The sequence below is a fragment of the Panicum virgatum genome, chromosome 2K (genome assembly GCF_016808335.1).
Source record: "Panicum virgatum strain AP13 chromosome 2K, P.virgatum_v5, whole genome shotgun sequence".
Lineage (NCBI taxonomy): Eukaryota > Viridiplantae > Streptophyta > Magnoliopsida > Poales > Poaceae > Panicum > Panicum virgatum.
In genome coordinates, this window is record NC_053137.1 from 50,745,578 (window position 1) to 50,760,208 (window position 14,631).

A 14,631-nucleotide genomic window follows, 5' to 3' on the forward strand; every position below is an offset into this window, starting at 1 on the left:
TATAGTAGGTATATCATGCTTTTCCACAAAGTGGGAGGATATAAAGGAATGCGATGCTCCAGAATCAAAAAGCACTGAGGCTAGAGCTGATTGGACCAGAAACTCACCGAGAATCACTCCTGGTGCATCCTCTACTTCTTCAGCGTTCACATGATTCACTTTTGCCTTGCCGAAGGACTGTTGCTGGCTCTTAGCTGGTGTTGCACGGTTGGCTCCAGTCGGCTGCTTTGGTCCTTGAACAGAGTTGGAGAAAACAGAAGGGGCAGGCTGATTGAGATACGGACAGTTGGCCTTGTAGTGTCCGGCTTCGCGGCAGTGGAAACAGGTCTTCGCATCGGTCACTTGACTTCCACCAGATGGTTGGTTACGGAGGGTATTCTGGGTCTTCATAACAGGAGCTGACTGAGTGGGCTTCTGGAAAGAACCGGGCTGCGCTTTGAATGAAAAGGCACCCTGGCTCCTTGGGCCTGAGTGAGCCGGATACTGGGTCCTTTGGAACTTCTCCAACTGCTGGGGCTTCTTGCTTTCAAACCGACGTTTGCGCTCACTGAGTTCTGCCTTCCTGTTTCTCTTAGTGGTGATGGCCTTGTTGACCATAGCATTAAAGTCACTGTGGGTGGTGACTTCAACCAAGGTCCTGATTTCAGGGTTAAGTCCACCAAGAAAGGCTTCTTGCTTCTTCTCGTCATCATTGATATCCTCTGGTGCATAACGAGACAACTCTGTGAACTTATGAAGATACTCTGTCACAGTCATACCACCTTGACGAAGCTTTCTGAACTCATCCCTCTTGAGCTTCATAACACTGCTGGGAATGTGATGTTCTCTGAAGATCTTGACAAAGTCAGCCCATACCATCTCATTAGCGTTTTCATTTATTTCCCGGTAACTCTGCCACCAAGCAAGGGCTGGTCCCTTTAACTGTTGTACTGCGAGCAAAACCTTGTCTCTATCATCTGCATGGACCACTTCAAGCTTCATTTCAATTTCTCGCAACCAATCATCTGCCTCAATAGGGTTGTCAGATCCTCCAAACTTAGGTGGCTGCAGGCGGTTGAAATCTGCAATTCTACTGCCATTGCCATGATGAGGCATTGCAGGTCTATTGTTGCCAAGATTGCCTTGAGCTTGAGCTGTGAGAGTGGTCACAAGAACTTGAAGGAGTTGGTTCTGCTGCTGTAATATGGCTGCCAGATCAATGGGTGCTGGGGCACGGGGAGGTAGCGGCGGTAGTTGTTCATTTTCTGGTGCTTCAGGGGCTACATTCAGAGGGGCTTGGTTTCTCGGGTTGACCTCGTCACCGTCTTCCTGAGCATGGAGTCCCTGGACTCGGCTCGAGCGACGAGACATCTACGGTCAAGGAGGGCAAGATTAGGTGACTCCCCTAGTATAATGCTGGGGTATATTTGTATATATAAAATATTTGTACCGCACAATGCACACAAATAAATCATTCAAGCACCAAACAAGCATTCATTCAAACAAGCAGGGGTACATGACACGACGGATTACAATAACGCGGCTCGACTTTTAAGGGTCGGCCGGGACGACTCGACTACTGAACCCTACAACACGGTCTTCGGGGTCACTGTTTCCGGGATCTCGGGGAGATGCGGGAGGTGTGGGTGGCACTGATTCACCAATCCTCCTGCGCGGTTGGGACAAGGGGTACAGCGGAATTCCCTCTAGTATTGGTGGCTCCGCGGCAGTCATGGGATGGCGTTCCTTGCGCTTGGCACGGTCCACTAGGTAGACACCCCTAAGGAGCTGACTGTGGCGATCTGCCTGCTCCCTAAGGTTCTCTTCGGCCATGGCAAGGCGGCTTTCAACTTCGGCTGCTCGGGCTTCTGCCTGGGATACGGCCAGTTTAGCCTTACGCCAATGGGACTCCGCTTCCTCAGCACGCTGGATTAAATCTCTCACACGCTGATGCAGTTGGTCGCACAAATCGTCGAGGCTAAGCAAATAGCCAGACATAGCGACAACTGTGGGGTTCTTCTCTGTCCCTGCGGGGCTCTCCAGGTTGCGGATCCTCGCCGCCCAAGCAGGACGGCTACGGTCCAACGGTGGAAAGTACTTCATGGGAGTGGAACCCAAGTGCCATTCAAACATCTGGCACAGGTACCGCAGTGCCTTGCGAGCTGCAAGTTGAATGGTGTCAGGCATACGGGCTCCAGTGGCGGTGACGCTCCAAGGTTGCATCTCCAAGTACTTGTCACTGGCACCAATATGGATAGTGACCTCACAACTTTCGGTGCCATGCTCCACGAACTCGCGACCCACGTACTCCGGTCGTTCCGGAATACCAAGTCGCACCGTGGCAGCATAAAGCACCCTGGGGAATCCATCTTCGTCGATGCAGTAGGTGGTGGTCCAGTCATCCGCCATCTGGTTTTCAAGGGTATGGTTAGCATAACAAGGATAAAGTTTAAGGAGTAATATATTTTCAAGGATTGACCATCCTAAGGCTCCTACGGTCATCGTTTACTACCGGTTCGCGTTCTACAGCCAAGCATGGCTCTGATACCACCTGAAGCACCCCGACCCGAAGATCGAGGCTAAACCATGTATTAATTACCGAATAAGGTCTCCGGCATAATACATGTTACATCAAGTGGAGTCCAGAGTCATACAGAGCTTTATTTAACACGTACATGAGGGGTAAAGTGACAACACAACACTACACAGAACAACCATAGGATAACTACTAGCATAGCGACATGCAAGACTAGCTCTTCATCCAACACGGCTCCACTCGATCAGCTTGGGTGCGGACACGATCTACTCGTAATCTTCAGGTACAAAGTCAGGATCCTCTGAAAAAAAAGATAATCAACAAGGGTTGAGTACGAAAGTACTCAGCAAGTCCCACCTCACCCTTACGGGGAGGGAGTTACAGATTAATATGTCAAGGTCCATTAATCCACCAGAATAAATAACAAATATAGTATTAAAGGTAACCCAACCGGCCATCCATCTCATAGGCTAGGTGGCTCAACTAGTTGAGATGTCCACACCGTAACCTGTCCAAACCGAGGACACGGACCATTCGAATGGATTGTACACTCTGCAGAGGTTGTACGCTTTACCCACACGCACTTCACCGTCCAAAGACGGCTCCGTCATAGCCGACACCCAGCCGTGACTCAACCCCGACTAGTCGCCCACAAACCCCCGGGTCTTGACCAATCCAGGTCTCACCCCAATACATATCCACCTCGGACGACTAACAGGTTAGCCAGTGGGATTAGACTAAGGTTTGCCCATACAAACTCGTGTGGTCGTACTGAAAGTAGGTTAGGTGAGATGGCACCACAACACACGGTCCTTAAGGCTCATCAGGGCAGCCAACAACCATAACCAACCAACCCGAGATGTCACCACGACAGAGCTCGGTCGCAAGTCTACCACCACGGTAGCGCATGCACCAACACATTCCACACTGCCCTGATCTCATTCCCATTCCGGTTTCATCAATTAACAAGGTCGGATAATATGCCAGTCTGACAGTAAATCAATATGCAACATGACTTCAATCAATGGTTTCTCTCATACCCTCAGTGTATCATCTCAGGCAATCCCTAAGTCTAGCAAGTTTTATATTTAACCTCACTTAGGTTCAATCATGGTCAACGTAGGGGATCGATGAGACTTGCCTTCGCTTTCGTACGCGTCGGTGGCGGCGGCTTCCTGGTCTCCTGGTTCCTCCGGACTCTCCTCCGGAATCGATTCTATTTCGACAGAGTCGTGCGCAAACAATCATACAAGCAAAGTAAACATACATCAATACATCTCACAAATATTGTTGTATTAAATAGAGTTTGATTTTAGATGAATTTAGGAAGAAGAATCAATGGAATCGGAGTTGGCATGAGTGAGATATTGTAGTTGAAATATTGGATGTTTAATTAATCCTGAAAATGACTTAACATAAATAGAAGGAGTTGCACGTGGTGGCTTTGGTGGATCCTTTTTGGGCTACGCGACTGGTACTTGGGCTGGTGGGTTTGTTTATCTATGAATGGGCTCGATAAAAAGAAAAAGGATGAGCAGGTTACGGGAAGGAACACGGAACAGGGACTTCGTCCCCTTTTTCCCAGTGCCGCCATGGCAGCCAGCACGAGCTCTCTTAGCTCCATCTGAACGGCGCTTCCAGCCTCCATTCTCGAAGCTGAGAGCATGGGGAGAGAGAGGAGGGCGAGGGGGTTCCACTTTGGTGGCTCCGGGCATGGGTGAGCGGGTGGAAGGTGGTCGGCCACGGGTGGCCATGGATGGCGGCCTGCGAGCTCGCGGAAAGCTCACTGGTGGAACAGAGAGGGAAGGCTGTGGGTTGGGGATGGTCTAGCAGGGTGTGGAGATGCTTACCTCGAGAGGAATTGAACCAAGGTGGCTTGGTTGGAGAGATCAAGAGATCGACGGGCTCTGTACCTCAGCTAGAGGAAGAAGAAAGGGGTCGGCTCGGCTGTGTGCTGCAATGGCAGTGGTTGGAAGTTGTGCGGGGCGCAGCGGCGAGACTCAGCTCGATTTATAGGAAGCAAAGGCGGTTCGCACGGGAGAAAAATCTCGGCGGTGCACTGTGCTCGACGACTGCCGCACAGAGCGTCCACAGCTTCGACGCTCGGCAGGACGACACGACCCATGGTGAAGCACCCTTCCAGCGTTGATTGCGGCAGCAGTACAAGCGACGGGATGGCTCGGGCAGAGGCCGAGCGGTGCGCCGAGCATCCCGCGGCGCGTGGGCATGGCACAGGGGTGTGCTGCAGCGCAGCGCATGGCACAGGGGAGGGGCATGCGTGAGCAGAGAGCAGGAGGGAGAAGAAGGAAGAAAGGAGAAGGGAAAAAGAAAAGGAGAGAATGGGAAAAAGAGGAAAAAGGAGAAAAAGAAAAGGTGATGTCGGCGGAATTCGCGGCGGGATTCGCGGCGTCGGTCGCGAGCTGAGCGTGGCGTCAACGAGAAGCGACGCGCACGAGAAATGAGGAGAACAGGGAAAGTTTAAGCGATGTTTGATTTTGGTGTCGGGACAGATTTGATTTTTGGTATCCGGGCGACGAATTGCCGGAAAATATTCGAGCTCGGCGATGAAAATATTTTGAAAAATATTTTTTTTAGCGAGTAATTTAATTTGGTGAATTTTTTTTTTCTCGGGATGTTACAGAGAGGGAGGTAAGCTCCCAAGTCCCTGCTAGAAGAGGGGTTGAGCGTGGTGAATAACGATGTCGGAGTGCGTGTTCTCTGAGTGGTGTGTGCCTAGAGAGCCGACCGACCCAGGTGGCGATTATAGCTAACGTCCCCCTTAAAGGAAGCCCGCCTCTCCTTTTATAGTCACAAGGACTAACGTCCCCCTTAAAGGAAGCCCGCCTCTCCTTTTATAGTCACAAGGAGGGACGGTGTACATGCGCAAGGACACGTGGAAGTCGTCGTTTCCCCTGAGTTGCGGGGATACAATAATCGAGTACTGTGTGAAGTACACTGTGGGGTATGGCGTCGGGTGTGGCGGTCGTCCTGGCCATCGTCTTTGGTCTTGCGGAGATCGCGCCGGCGTCCTGCCAACTTCAGCAGGCGGTGTGGTCGTCATTGTGGAATGTTCAGTCTCCCGGATGTGGCGTTCCGTGGACCCCGCAGGTCAGGGTCCTGCGTGCTCCAGCGGTGACGGGGCACGCGGCGGTCCCGGACCTCCCTGGATAAAGTGCCGGTGCGCGCACTAAGGAGGTCCGAGGGTTGCGTGGAGGTCCCGGACCACTCGAGGGGGGAGGTCCGGGACTCCAGCTGCGTATGCTGTGCGTCCCTCTTGGAGGGGCATGTGGCGTCGCCGGACCCCTTCCCAAGCAGGAGGTGGGTCCGGGGCCATACGTGTGATGAGGTGGAGTCCGGAAGGCCAGAGTTGGCAGAATATTACGAGAACAGTGCCGGGCGTGTCTCGTCCCGCGTTGCAGGTCTCACAGTGCTGCCACAACGTCCGGGATGGCAGAGCAGTGACCGGAGTTAGCGGATGGGACTCCGGTCACAGCCACTGTGGGGAATGGCGGCCTGACGCCTTCTGTCCTGAGCACTGTGGAGGAGTGGTTGGCATTCAATGCCTCCGTACGGCGGGCGGTTGAGCAGCAGGGCCGCTTGTCCCTTACGCCGAGGGGTGGCCTCGAGCGAGGCGGAGATGAGTTACCGGCTTGAGGGAGGTTCGCTGCCCTCGAGCGAGGCGGAGATGATTTACCCGCTCGAGGGAGGTTCGCTGCCCTCCAGCGAGGCGGAGGTTCGCTGTCCTCGAGCGAGGTGGAGATGCAGGGCACAGTCGAGGGTCCCGATAGGAGCCCTCGAGCGTGGCGGAGATCGTCCCGCGGGCCCGAGAGGGGTGCGAATGGGCCGCATGCGAATGGGCCGCATGCTGGGCTTCTTCGAGTTCTTTACTTTCTTCCAGATTGGAAGGAGGCCGTGGGTTTTTGTGGACCCAGTTGTCTTAACACGTGTTTGCGTTTTTTAGGGTGGTCCTAGTGCCCCGATTAGGGTGTCCCTAATCGTGGTACCCGACCGAAATACTTTTGTACAAATTTAACCATAAAAGAAGAAAAGGCGAAAGTTATATTGATTACACGAGGGATCATATGTTAATCGCGCTACAAGTTAAATTTGAAGGTGCATGGAGTTTACTTGCAATTAATGCAACTCTCGAATTCAACTTCAACTAAGATGAAGCGTTAATTAAAGGTTTAGTTGAGTAATGACGGGCGATTCATTTGTTGTTAACCTGTTATTCCGTGTTAACCACTGACGGGAAGAAACGAAAAAAAACCGTAGAGAAGCAAAAACATTCTTGCAGAAACAGCGGCGGGCATTTTAGAGCAATGCACCGGAAAAGGCTATCCTGCGTTGCTGCCTGGCCGGGCGCTTCTTCCCCCTTGACGGCCTCCCGCCACCGACACAGGCACACAGCACATGTGTGGTTGCCACTTCGCTTTCCCCCCTCCCTTACCTCACACTCCTTGCCACCGATTAATCTCCATCTCCTCCTCCCCTTCAACCACCGCGAGGTCTCCAGCTGCGTCGCGCGCGCATTCGTCAGATCCAGAACCGAGCCGAGCCCCCGGCCGAGATCCAGCTAGCTCCCTAGCGAGCTTCGGGCCGAGCAGCAGCGGGGATCGGGGAGAGGGGGGCAAAGGATGAAGCGGAGGACGCGGAACAAGATCATCCTCTGGTCGCTGGCCGTGACGGCGGTGGCGGTGCTGGTGGGCGGCACGATCGCGCTGGTGCTGACGGCGGGGACGTGGAAGGCCAAGCTGAAGGAGTCGCAGGAGAAGATCTGCAACAAGGGGTGGGAGTGCTCGGGGAGCAAGTATTGCTGCAACGACACCATCACCGACTTCTTCAAGGTGTACCAGTTCGAGAACCTCTTCGCCAAGCGCAACACCCCCGTCGCGCACGCCGTCGGCTTCTGGGACTACCAGGCCTTCATCACCGCCGCCGCGCTCTTCGAGCCGCAGGGGTTCTGCACCACCGGCGGCAAGCAGATGCAGATGATGGAGCTCTGCGCCTTCCTCGGCCACGTCGGCGCCAAGACCTCCTGTAAGCGGAGATTCTTTCTCAGCTTTGGTTGCTTGCTCTGTGCTTCCGTTTGGTTTGAGCTGGGGTTTGACTGGCCAGCGCCGAGATTGCAGGTGGGTATGGCGTGGCGACCGGCGGGCCGACGGCGTGGGGGCTCTGCTACAACCACGAGATGAGCCCCGACCAGACCTACTGTGACAAGACCTACACCCAGTACCCCTGCGTCGAGGGCGCAGAGTACTACGGCCGCGGCGCCATCCCCGTCTACTGGTAATGCTGTCCCCATTTCTGCCGTTTCAGCAACTCGCGTTGAGCTTCAAGCTAACCATTAAAATCCTCTTGTTGGCCATGGCTGGATCAATTGGAGCTGGAGAGCAGTAGAAATTAGCAGCCATGCTAAGGATTTCCGGTGGTCTGATCTACTTGTTGGTTGCCTTAATTCTGTCAGGAACTACAACTACGGTGCGGCGGGTGATGGGATCAAGGAGGACCTGTTGCACCACCCCGAGTACTTGGAGCAGAACGCAACGCTGGCATTCATGGCGGCAATGTGGCGGTGGATGACACCGATCAAGAAGGGCCAGCCATCAGCGCACGAAGCCTTTGTGGGCACCTGGAAGCCCACCAAGAATGACACGCTCAGCAAGCGCCTGCCTGGGTTCGGAGCCACCATGAACATACTCTACGGCGAATCAATCTGTGGCAGGGGATACATCGACGCCATGAATGTCATCATCTCGCACTACCAGTTCTACCTTGACCTCATGGGGGTTGGCCGTGAGCACTCTGGAAACAACCGCGACTGCGCTGAGCAGGCCCCGTTCAATCCCTCCAGCAAGTCAGATGACCAGCAGCAGCAGCAGCAGCAGCAGCAATCAGGAAGCTAGAACGGACCCATTACCGCGGCACACGTGTTGTACACCTGTTCTTGCCATTGCCACTGATCAAGCTTCCTGCGCCACAGTAAGCTGCTGATTCTTCAGAATGTGTGAAGCTGCTTTGGATTGATGTTGTTTTGAGTGGCTGATCAGAATACTGTATGTGCTGTCTATGGGAATTGGGAAATTTGTAGCCATTGTACCATGGTGTCCATAGATAGTCTGTTTTTGTTTCCTTGATTTTGTCAGATACAACATACATGTGTTAAAGATGATGGTTAAAACTGAACGTAGCCAGGCTTATTTTCTGAACTTATGTCTGCTACGAAATATGTTTAAAGAGGATTCAATTGAACATACTTTGACTTTCTCTGAACTTTGTGTATGTCTGATATTCTCAATTTGTCACACTTTCTGAATTTGAGCAGTTGCTAGCCTGCTAGTACAATGTTGTCGTTTATACTAGAACATGTTCATGACATTTCTCGACGGAATTATTCTCAGGCATCCCTTTTCGTTTATGTTAATTCGCAATAACCATCAAAAGCACAGCAAACTAGAAAATGGGCCATGCTTCTACAGTTCTACTTGGTCACCGAAACAGAAACATGCTAGCACTGGCATAGTCATTTCACCACCATTGCTACTGGTCCATCAAACAAAAAGAACAGGAGATTAAATCCGACATACAGCAGAACTAGGTCACTACAACAATTCACATTACACAAAGAAAGATAGTGAAAAACACTAATCTTACATAAGCAGGTTCTCCTAGCTAAGTACATGGTAAAAGACATACTTATCCGCAGGAGTTCCATACGGCTCTCAACTCTGATAGTCTGATACAAATATTTCGTTAAGTTGCTTCCCCCAAAGTGTTGGATTCCAGGTCAGCCAGCCTCTGTGGTTTTACATGTAAGGCTAGTGTGGCCTCACAAAACAGAGAAACTGTCTCCCAAGTGCAATGAAAATAGAGGCTCCATAAAACCATGAAAGGGGGCAGTTGGGATTTCGAAGATGACCACTAATACTTTTCAGGTAGATGTGCCTCCATTCTGAGCATCCTCCAACTTCGGTTTCTGTTCATCAGAGAGATGGTTTGACTCTTCTGACAACGAACTTCCCGCTTTTCTCTTCCGGGTTAGCTCTATCTCTTCTGATCCAATTGTCTCATCAGCGCGAGAAGCTTCTTCACTAGCATCTCCCTCATGTGTTGTAGGAACCGCCCAGGATATGGGGTTCACTGAAACAAAAGGTTCAAATGAGAAATCAGAAAAGTTTAGTGAGCCTAGCCGTGCACATACTAGAACAGATGGCAACCACTTGACATAGCTAAACTAGGTTTCTTATTAAAATGTGGAAGAGAACTTGCTGCATAAGTCAACACTTAACAGTAAGTAACCATGATGGATGGTTCGAGGTGCACAATGTAGGCCTCTTAGCATCTACAATAGATCCTGGGCCATTACAGGGCAATTTACAGTGAACACAGCCAACATATGGCAGTTAGCAACACCTGTTTGGATAGTTTTGGGTGGAAACAGTTTTCCCAACAAATCACGATCACCCAAATAACCTCCACAAGAAATTCATTTTGAATTTTTATGTAACACAAGTCCACAACAGCATTTCAACAGGTTAGATAAATTCACCACCCCCATATATAGTCAAGGATTCAATGTGATTAAGCAATCCAAAACCCAGATAGCTACAGCATCCTAGCCAACCATATATTTTCCAAACATCTGCTAGTCTGCCCATATATTTGGAGACATATCATTCATGATTTAATATGGAAAACTTTATCTAAGAATGAATAGTCATGCACTATGTTGGAAGTCATTATTAGTTTGATGATACCCAATTACGGACCTTCTTCTGGTTGAAAAGACTTAGACATAATTGTACTTGCTTCATCGCTTGGATTTATCAACTTTGGTTTCTTTTTGACATAGTCCTGCCGCAGAGGTCTAGGTATTTGGAATGAAAACTGAGCTAAAGTTACACCCTGTGCAACACACTCTGGATTCTCTTGGAGGAACCTGCCAAAGTAAGACATGGAGACTTTAAGACAGACAGGTCAAAGCATATGTAAACAATTCAGAAATAATAAAGAATAGAGACAGTGCGTAACTGGTATAGTTAACAAACATACTATTCATTTGGGGTATCTACTCATAAAAACTATAAATAAAATAATATTTGTTGTGTAAGTTCCACATCAAGAATTCAAGATGTTGCAACTTTTCAGTTTCCACAATCCAATTCAGGGGAAAGAAATCTAAAGTTCAATGGACAAAGAATGGCATTCAAGGAAGTTTTAAAGAAATTAGAGTGGTGTACCTATCAATTTCAACCAGAGACCTTAGTTTCCTTCCGGTAGGAGAGGTATAGTACCTGAAAACAAATTGAAGAAGGCAGCACAAACAATATTAAGTTCAGAAAATGCAGTAAGAAATGTATAACTTTGTATGTCCCATATGTACCTAATTGTACCCATGATAATGCAGGCATGCATTGCAGAATTTTCCTATCTTTGTGATATTTTGCAGAACATTTTGGAAACTTCATAACGTCCCAACCAAAATGCAAGTGCAAGCTCAAATAAGCACCTATGTTTTGGGTTCTTTTCTATATCACTACTGATGATTTGAAAGGAAAGATGGGAGCCATAGAAGAAGTTGGGGGGGGGGGGGGAGGGGGGGGGGGTTGATCAGAGCAAACACAGTACTGAGAGAAAAACATTACTTACACATCAGCAAATTTGGTGCCCCCTTCACCCCTTATCCTGATCTGCCTCTCCCAACCAGGAGGGGGTTGTGCAATATTGGGTTTGTCAATAGCCCAAAGCCTGCTGCCATCCTGAGATATATCTTCTGGGTCATTACACGTTACATTGGGTCTCCACTCACAAGCTCGTTTGCACACAAAAGGTTCCTGTATAATACGTTCACGAATTTCTTCATACTTATGTTTTGTTGGAATAAGTCTCCATTTGAAACATTTAGCACATTGGACAGTGAATGCCCCAATGGATGGTGATATCCCCCTTGTTATGCCTGATTTCTGTGAGCGGTTTTCACCCAGTTCGTCTAGCTCTTTATCTCCTGCTTCAGGGTTGAAAACGACCATTTGATTTGATGCACTCTCAGAAGAAAAGTCATCATTGTCAACTCGAGAGCCATTAGTATCTGAAGGCATAACAACCTGACTCTTCTTTGATGATTGAGGAGATTTAGAACTTTCCATAGGTTTTGTACAAATAGTTAGAGCCTAGGTACCTGCAGTTGGTAAATGTTAGAATTACATTCTATGAACAGAAAAAACAATCCCATGTGGAATATGCGCACATTATGTAAACAACTTGTGATGCTTAAGTCACTAGTAAATAGGGCTCGAAAAATATAACATAGAATAAACAAAAACATACAGCTGAGTGCAAGCGAGAAAAAAAAAACAAACTGAACAAAAAAAAGATGAGTGAGACATCATTGCTTATTTATTCTTTCACAAGTGATGCAAACTATAATCAATTCATTTAGATGAATACTGCCCTTTTAATTTTTGTCCCTTATTGCTCCGCAAAATCAGTAGTAGCTCTGGGAAGATTTTTGAAATGCTTTGGAGTCGGAATATTTATTCAATAATCCCAATCCGATGGTCAAAAATGAGAGATACATATTGGGTAGAAGATACTAGCTGGGACAGATTTGAATGCAAAAAATGAAATGTGAGGTACAGGAGTTGTTCTTTATCTAGTTTCCTTTTTGTTAGGTGGCTTGAATTATGGTCCATATCAGGTGCAAACCAACCCTTTCGTGCAAACCGTGCAAACTTTAATCTAGGCCACCGGATCCACATCCAAGGGACAGGAGGGATTGGGTAATTTTATACTTAACCGCCCGACCTAATCACACTTTTGCAAATTCCCCCTCCCACTCCCCCTGCGCACCCCCCTTGGATGTGGATTAGGTGGACTAGATTGAAGTTTGCACGGTTTGCACGAAGGGGTTGGTTTGCACCTGATATGTTCCCTTTTATAATATGAGTTACGGACTCATGATTCATGAAGTTCAAATATTTCATGAAGAATAATAGTATGATGCATGATAACCTAGCTTCTTGTGGGTTTCAAATCCATTAGAGTGGCTATTTTTTATGCTGGTTTGCCAAAACCTAACGCAACCCTCCTCCTTTACCCGGGCTTGGGACCGGCTATGCTGAGACGACTCAGGAGAGAGAGAGTCTTCCAGTCAGCATAGGAGAGAGAGACTCTGTAAAGAAGGGTAGAGGTAGACCTAAACTGACGTGGGATGAGTCGGTTAAGAGAGACCTTAAGAATTGGAATATCTCTAAAGAGATAGCTTTGGATAGGAGCGCTTGGAGACTAGCTATCAATGTGCCTGAACTTTGAACTTATTTCTTTCGGGTTTCATCTCTAGCCTACCCCAACTTGCTTGGGAAAAAAGGTTATGTTGTTGTTGTTGTTGCATGATAACCTAGCTTACATAAGCAAACGAACCAAATTCGTTAAAATGCGGCAATGAAGACTCACGTGAAGTACCTCATAGGCAAGAATAGCTAGAACAAGCTTTCATACCAAGTTACAAACTGTTGTATGACACAAAATCAAGAAGGATCCCTAAATACAGAAAGCTTTAAGGTGCAGTTGTGATTGCTTATTTTATGCTCCAGTGGATAAGAGATTGTTTGTACAGCACAATGCACACAATATAAAGCTGCATATTCCTCGTTAAACATTCAACTCTATGAATTCTCACTGTCGACCCGATACAACAAGCAGATCCCCAGCACTAGGAACCCATCTCAAGGGTTGGCCTAGCCTAACACAAACCATTAGACCCAAGAACATAAAGAAACTTCAACGGTGACCTATCCATCCGCAAATTATTCCACGGGCGTATCTAAGATGAAATTTAAGAGACAACAGAGGTGTCTGCAAAGAACCCTATGCACAGAGCCGGAGCTAATGCAGGCGTGGCAATTTAGAAAAATGAACAGCAGCCGCGCCTAAGGTGGATCGATCCTGCGCCGTGAAGGACCTAATACAGGCATGCGGGGATGGATTGGACTGCCACGCAGCAAGCAAATGGCAGCCGGCTGAACAGAGAGAGTGGATGATTTGGATGTAATTGCTGTAGAACGGAGTGAGTTCCTAGAGCACCCCGTTCCAGCTTGGCAAGGTCACTCACCAGCGAACGAAGAAATTGATTCGACCCCGGACGGATCTCCACCCCGCGCCGGCCCAGTGCCTAGGATGCGAGCATGCGGGCGGTCCCGAGCGGCGGCCTCAGAAGGGATCGAGTGCCGGAGGGGACAAGGGATGGAGCTGAGGCCGGGGTGCTCTGGCGAAGAACGGCGGCCGGCGGGGTTTACGGCGGAGGGGAGGGGGTGGGGATTTGGGGGTACTCGCGTTCTACGCCCGGTGCCCCCCCGATCGGGTCTCGGTCCGAATGGGAAACCCTTCGTGCCGTGGTGGTGGTGCCAGACTGCCAGCGCCCTCGGGGCCGAGACGAACGAGAGGAGCCCAGTGTCACTGCGCCCTGCTACGGGAGCGACCTCTTCGTTACCGTCCGATCACGATAGGACGAACGCGAGCTGTCTGCACCGCCGTCCGATAATGAAGATTGGGAGTTTTCTTACTGTCCAAATTTCTTCACTAGTAGTATCTTTTTGTCTTTAAAAAAACCAGTATCTTTTTTTTGAGCAAAACTGAGATCTTTTGCCATTTTCCAAACCTATTGTATTCCTTAGAAAACACAAATTTCTTTTTTTTTTAATAAAACAACATATAGAGTTATCATTACTTACTATTATTGTAGTTCTTTTTACATAAAGATCTGTGTTGCCTATTGAGATTAATTGGTTATCTTTAGCATAAGATCTTGAAATTAAAACAAAAAAAATCAAGCGTTCATTTTTTTGAAATAGAGGGAAAATTTGAGCTTTTTATCTACTTTGATGATTTAGTGTATGATCTTGATATAGAAATGGCCAACCAATTATTAGTGTTCATTTTTTCTCATTACGATAAATCCTTCCACATAAATTTGCGAGGAGGGTAGGTGCTCACTGTGGTAGGTCCAACTCCGGTGAGCTCTATTAGGGTTAGGGTTGGCACTAATGGGATTAGAGTTTGGAATTTATTAATTATTTATGTTCGTAGAAAGATATGTCCAGGGAAATCACCACCTTGGT

At 48.6% G+C, this 14,631-nt stretch overlaps 2 protein-coding genes across 2 annotated transcripts; one reads left to right on the top strand and one right to left on the bottom strand.

The window, feature by feature from the left end:
* The first annotated feature begins 6,862 nt into the window (after positions 1–6,862).
* Positions 6,863–8,788, top strand: LOC120695728 (chitinase-like protein 1). Its single transcript, XM_039978942.1, has 3 exons — positions 6,863–7,555; positions 7,648–7,804; positions 7,983–8,788. The coding sequence occupies exons 1-3, from the start codon at positions 7,153–7,155 to the stop codon at positions 8,419–8,421; spliced, it is 999 nt and encodes a 332-aa protein (XP_039834876.1). The 5' UTR covers positions 6,863–7,152; the 3' UTR covers positions 8,422–8,788.
* A 227-nt stretch (positions 8,789–9,015) lies between these two features.
* LOC120695730 (methyl-CpG-binding domain-containing protein 2-like) lies at positions 9,016–13,938 on the bottom strand. Its single transcript, XM_039978943.1, has 5 exons — positions 13,626–13,938; positions 11,165–11,693; positions 10,756–10,809; positions 10,285–10,454; positions 9,016–9,655 (listed from the first exon to the last, which is right to left on the bottom strand). Exons 2-5 carry the CDS (start codon positions 11,659–11,661, stop codon positions 9,447–9,449), a joined length of 930 nt encoding a protein of 309 aa, XP_039834877.1. The 5' UTR covers positions 11,662–11,693; positions 13,626–13,938; the 3' UTR covers positions 9,016–9,446.
* Between the last annotated feature and the right edge of the window lie 693 nt (positions 13,939–14,631).

Excerpts from the sequence above, each read along its gene's own strand:
- LOC120695728 (XM_039978942.1), top strand. The coding sequence starts at position 7,153 with ATGAAGCGGAGGACGCGGAACAAGATCATCCTCTGGTCGCTGGCCGTG. Across the intron at positions 7,556-7,647 it reads CGTCGGCGCCAAGACCTCCT|GTGGGTATGGCGTGGCGACC; the intron begins GTAAGCGGAGAT and ends CCGAGATTGCAG. Across the intron at positions 7,805-7,982 it reads GGCGCCATCCCCGTCTACTG|GAACTACAACTACGGTGCGG; the intron begins GTAATGCTGTCC and ends TAATTCTGTCAG.
- LOC120695730 (XM_039978943.1), bottom strand. The coding sequence starts at position 11,661 with ATGGAAAGTTCTAAATCTCCTCAATCATCAAAGAAGAGTCAGGTTGTT. Across the intron at positions 10,455-10,755 it reads TCTCTGGTTGAAATTGATAG|GTTCCTCCAAGAGAATCCAG; the intron begins GTACACCACTCT and ends TTACTTTGGCAG. Across the intron at positions 9,656-10,284 it reads GTCTTTTCAACCAGAAGAAG|TGAACCCCATATCCTGGGCG; the intron begins GTCCGTAATTGG and ends CTTTTGTTTCAG.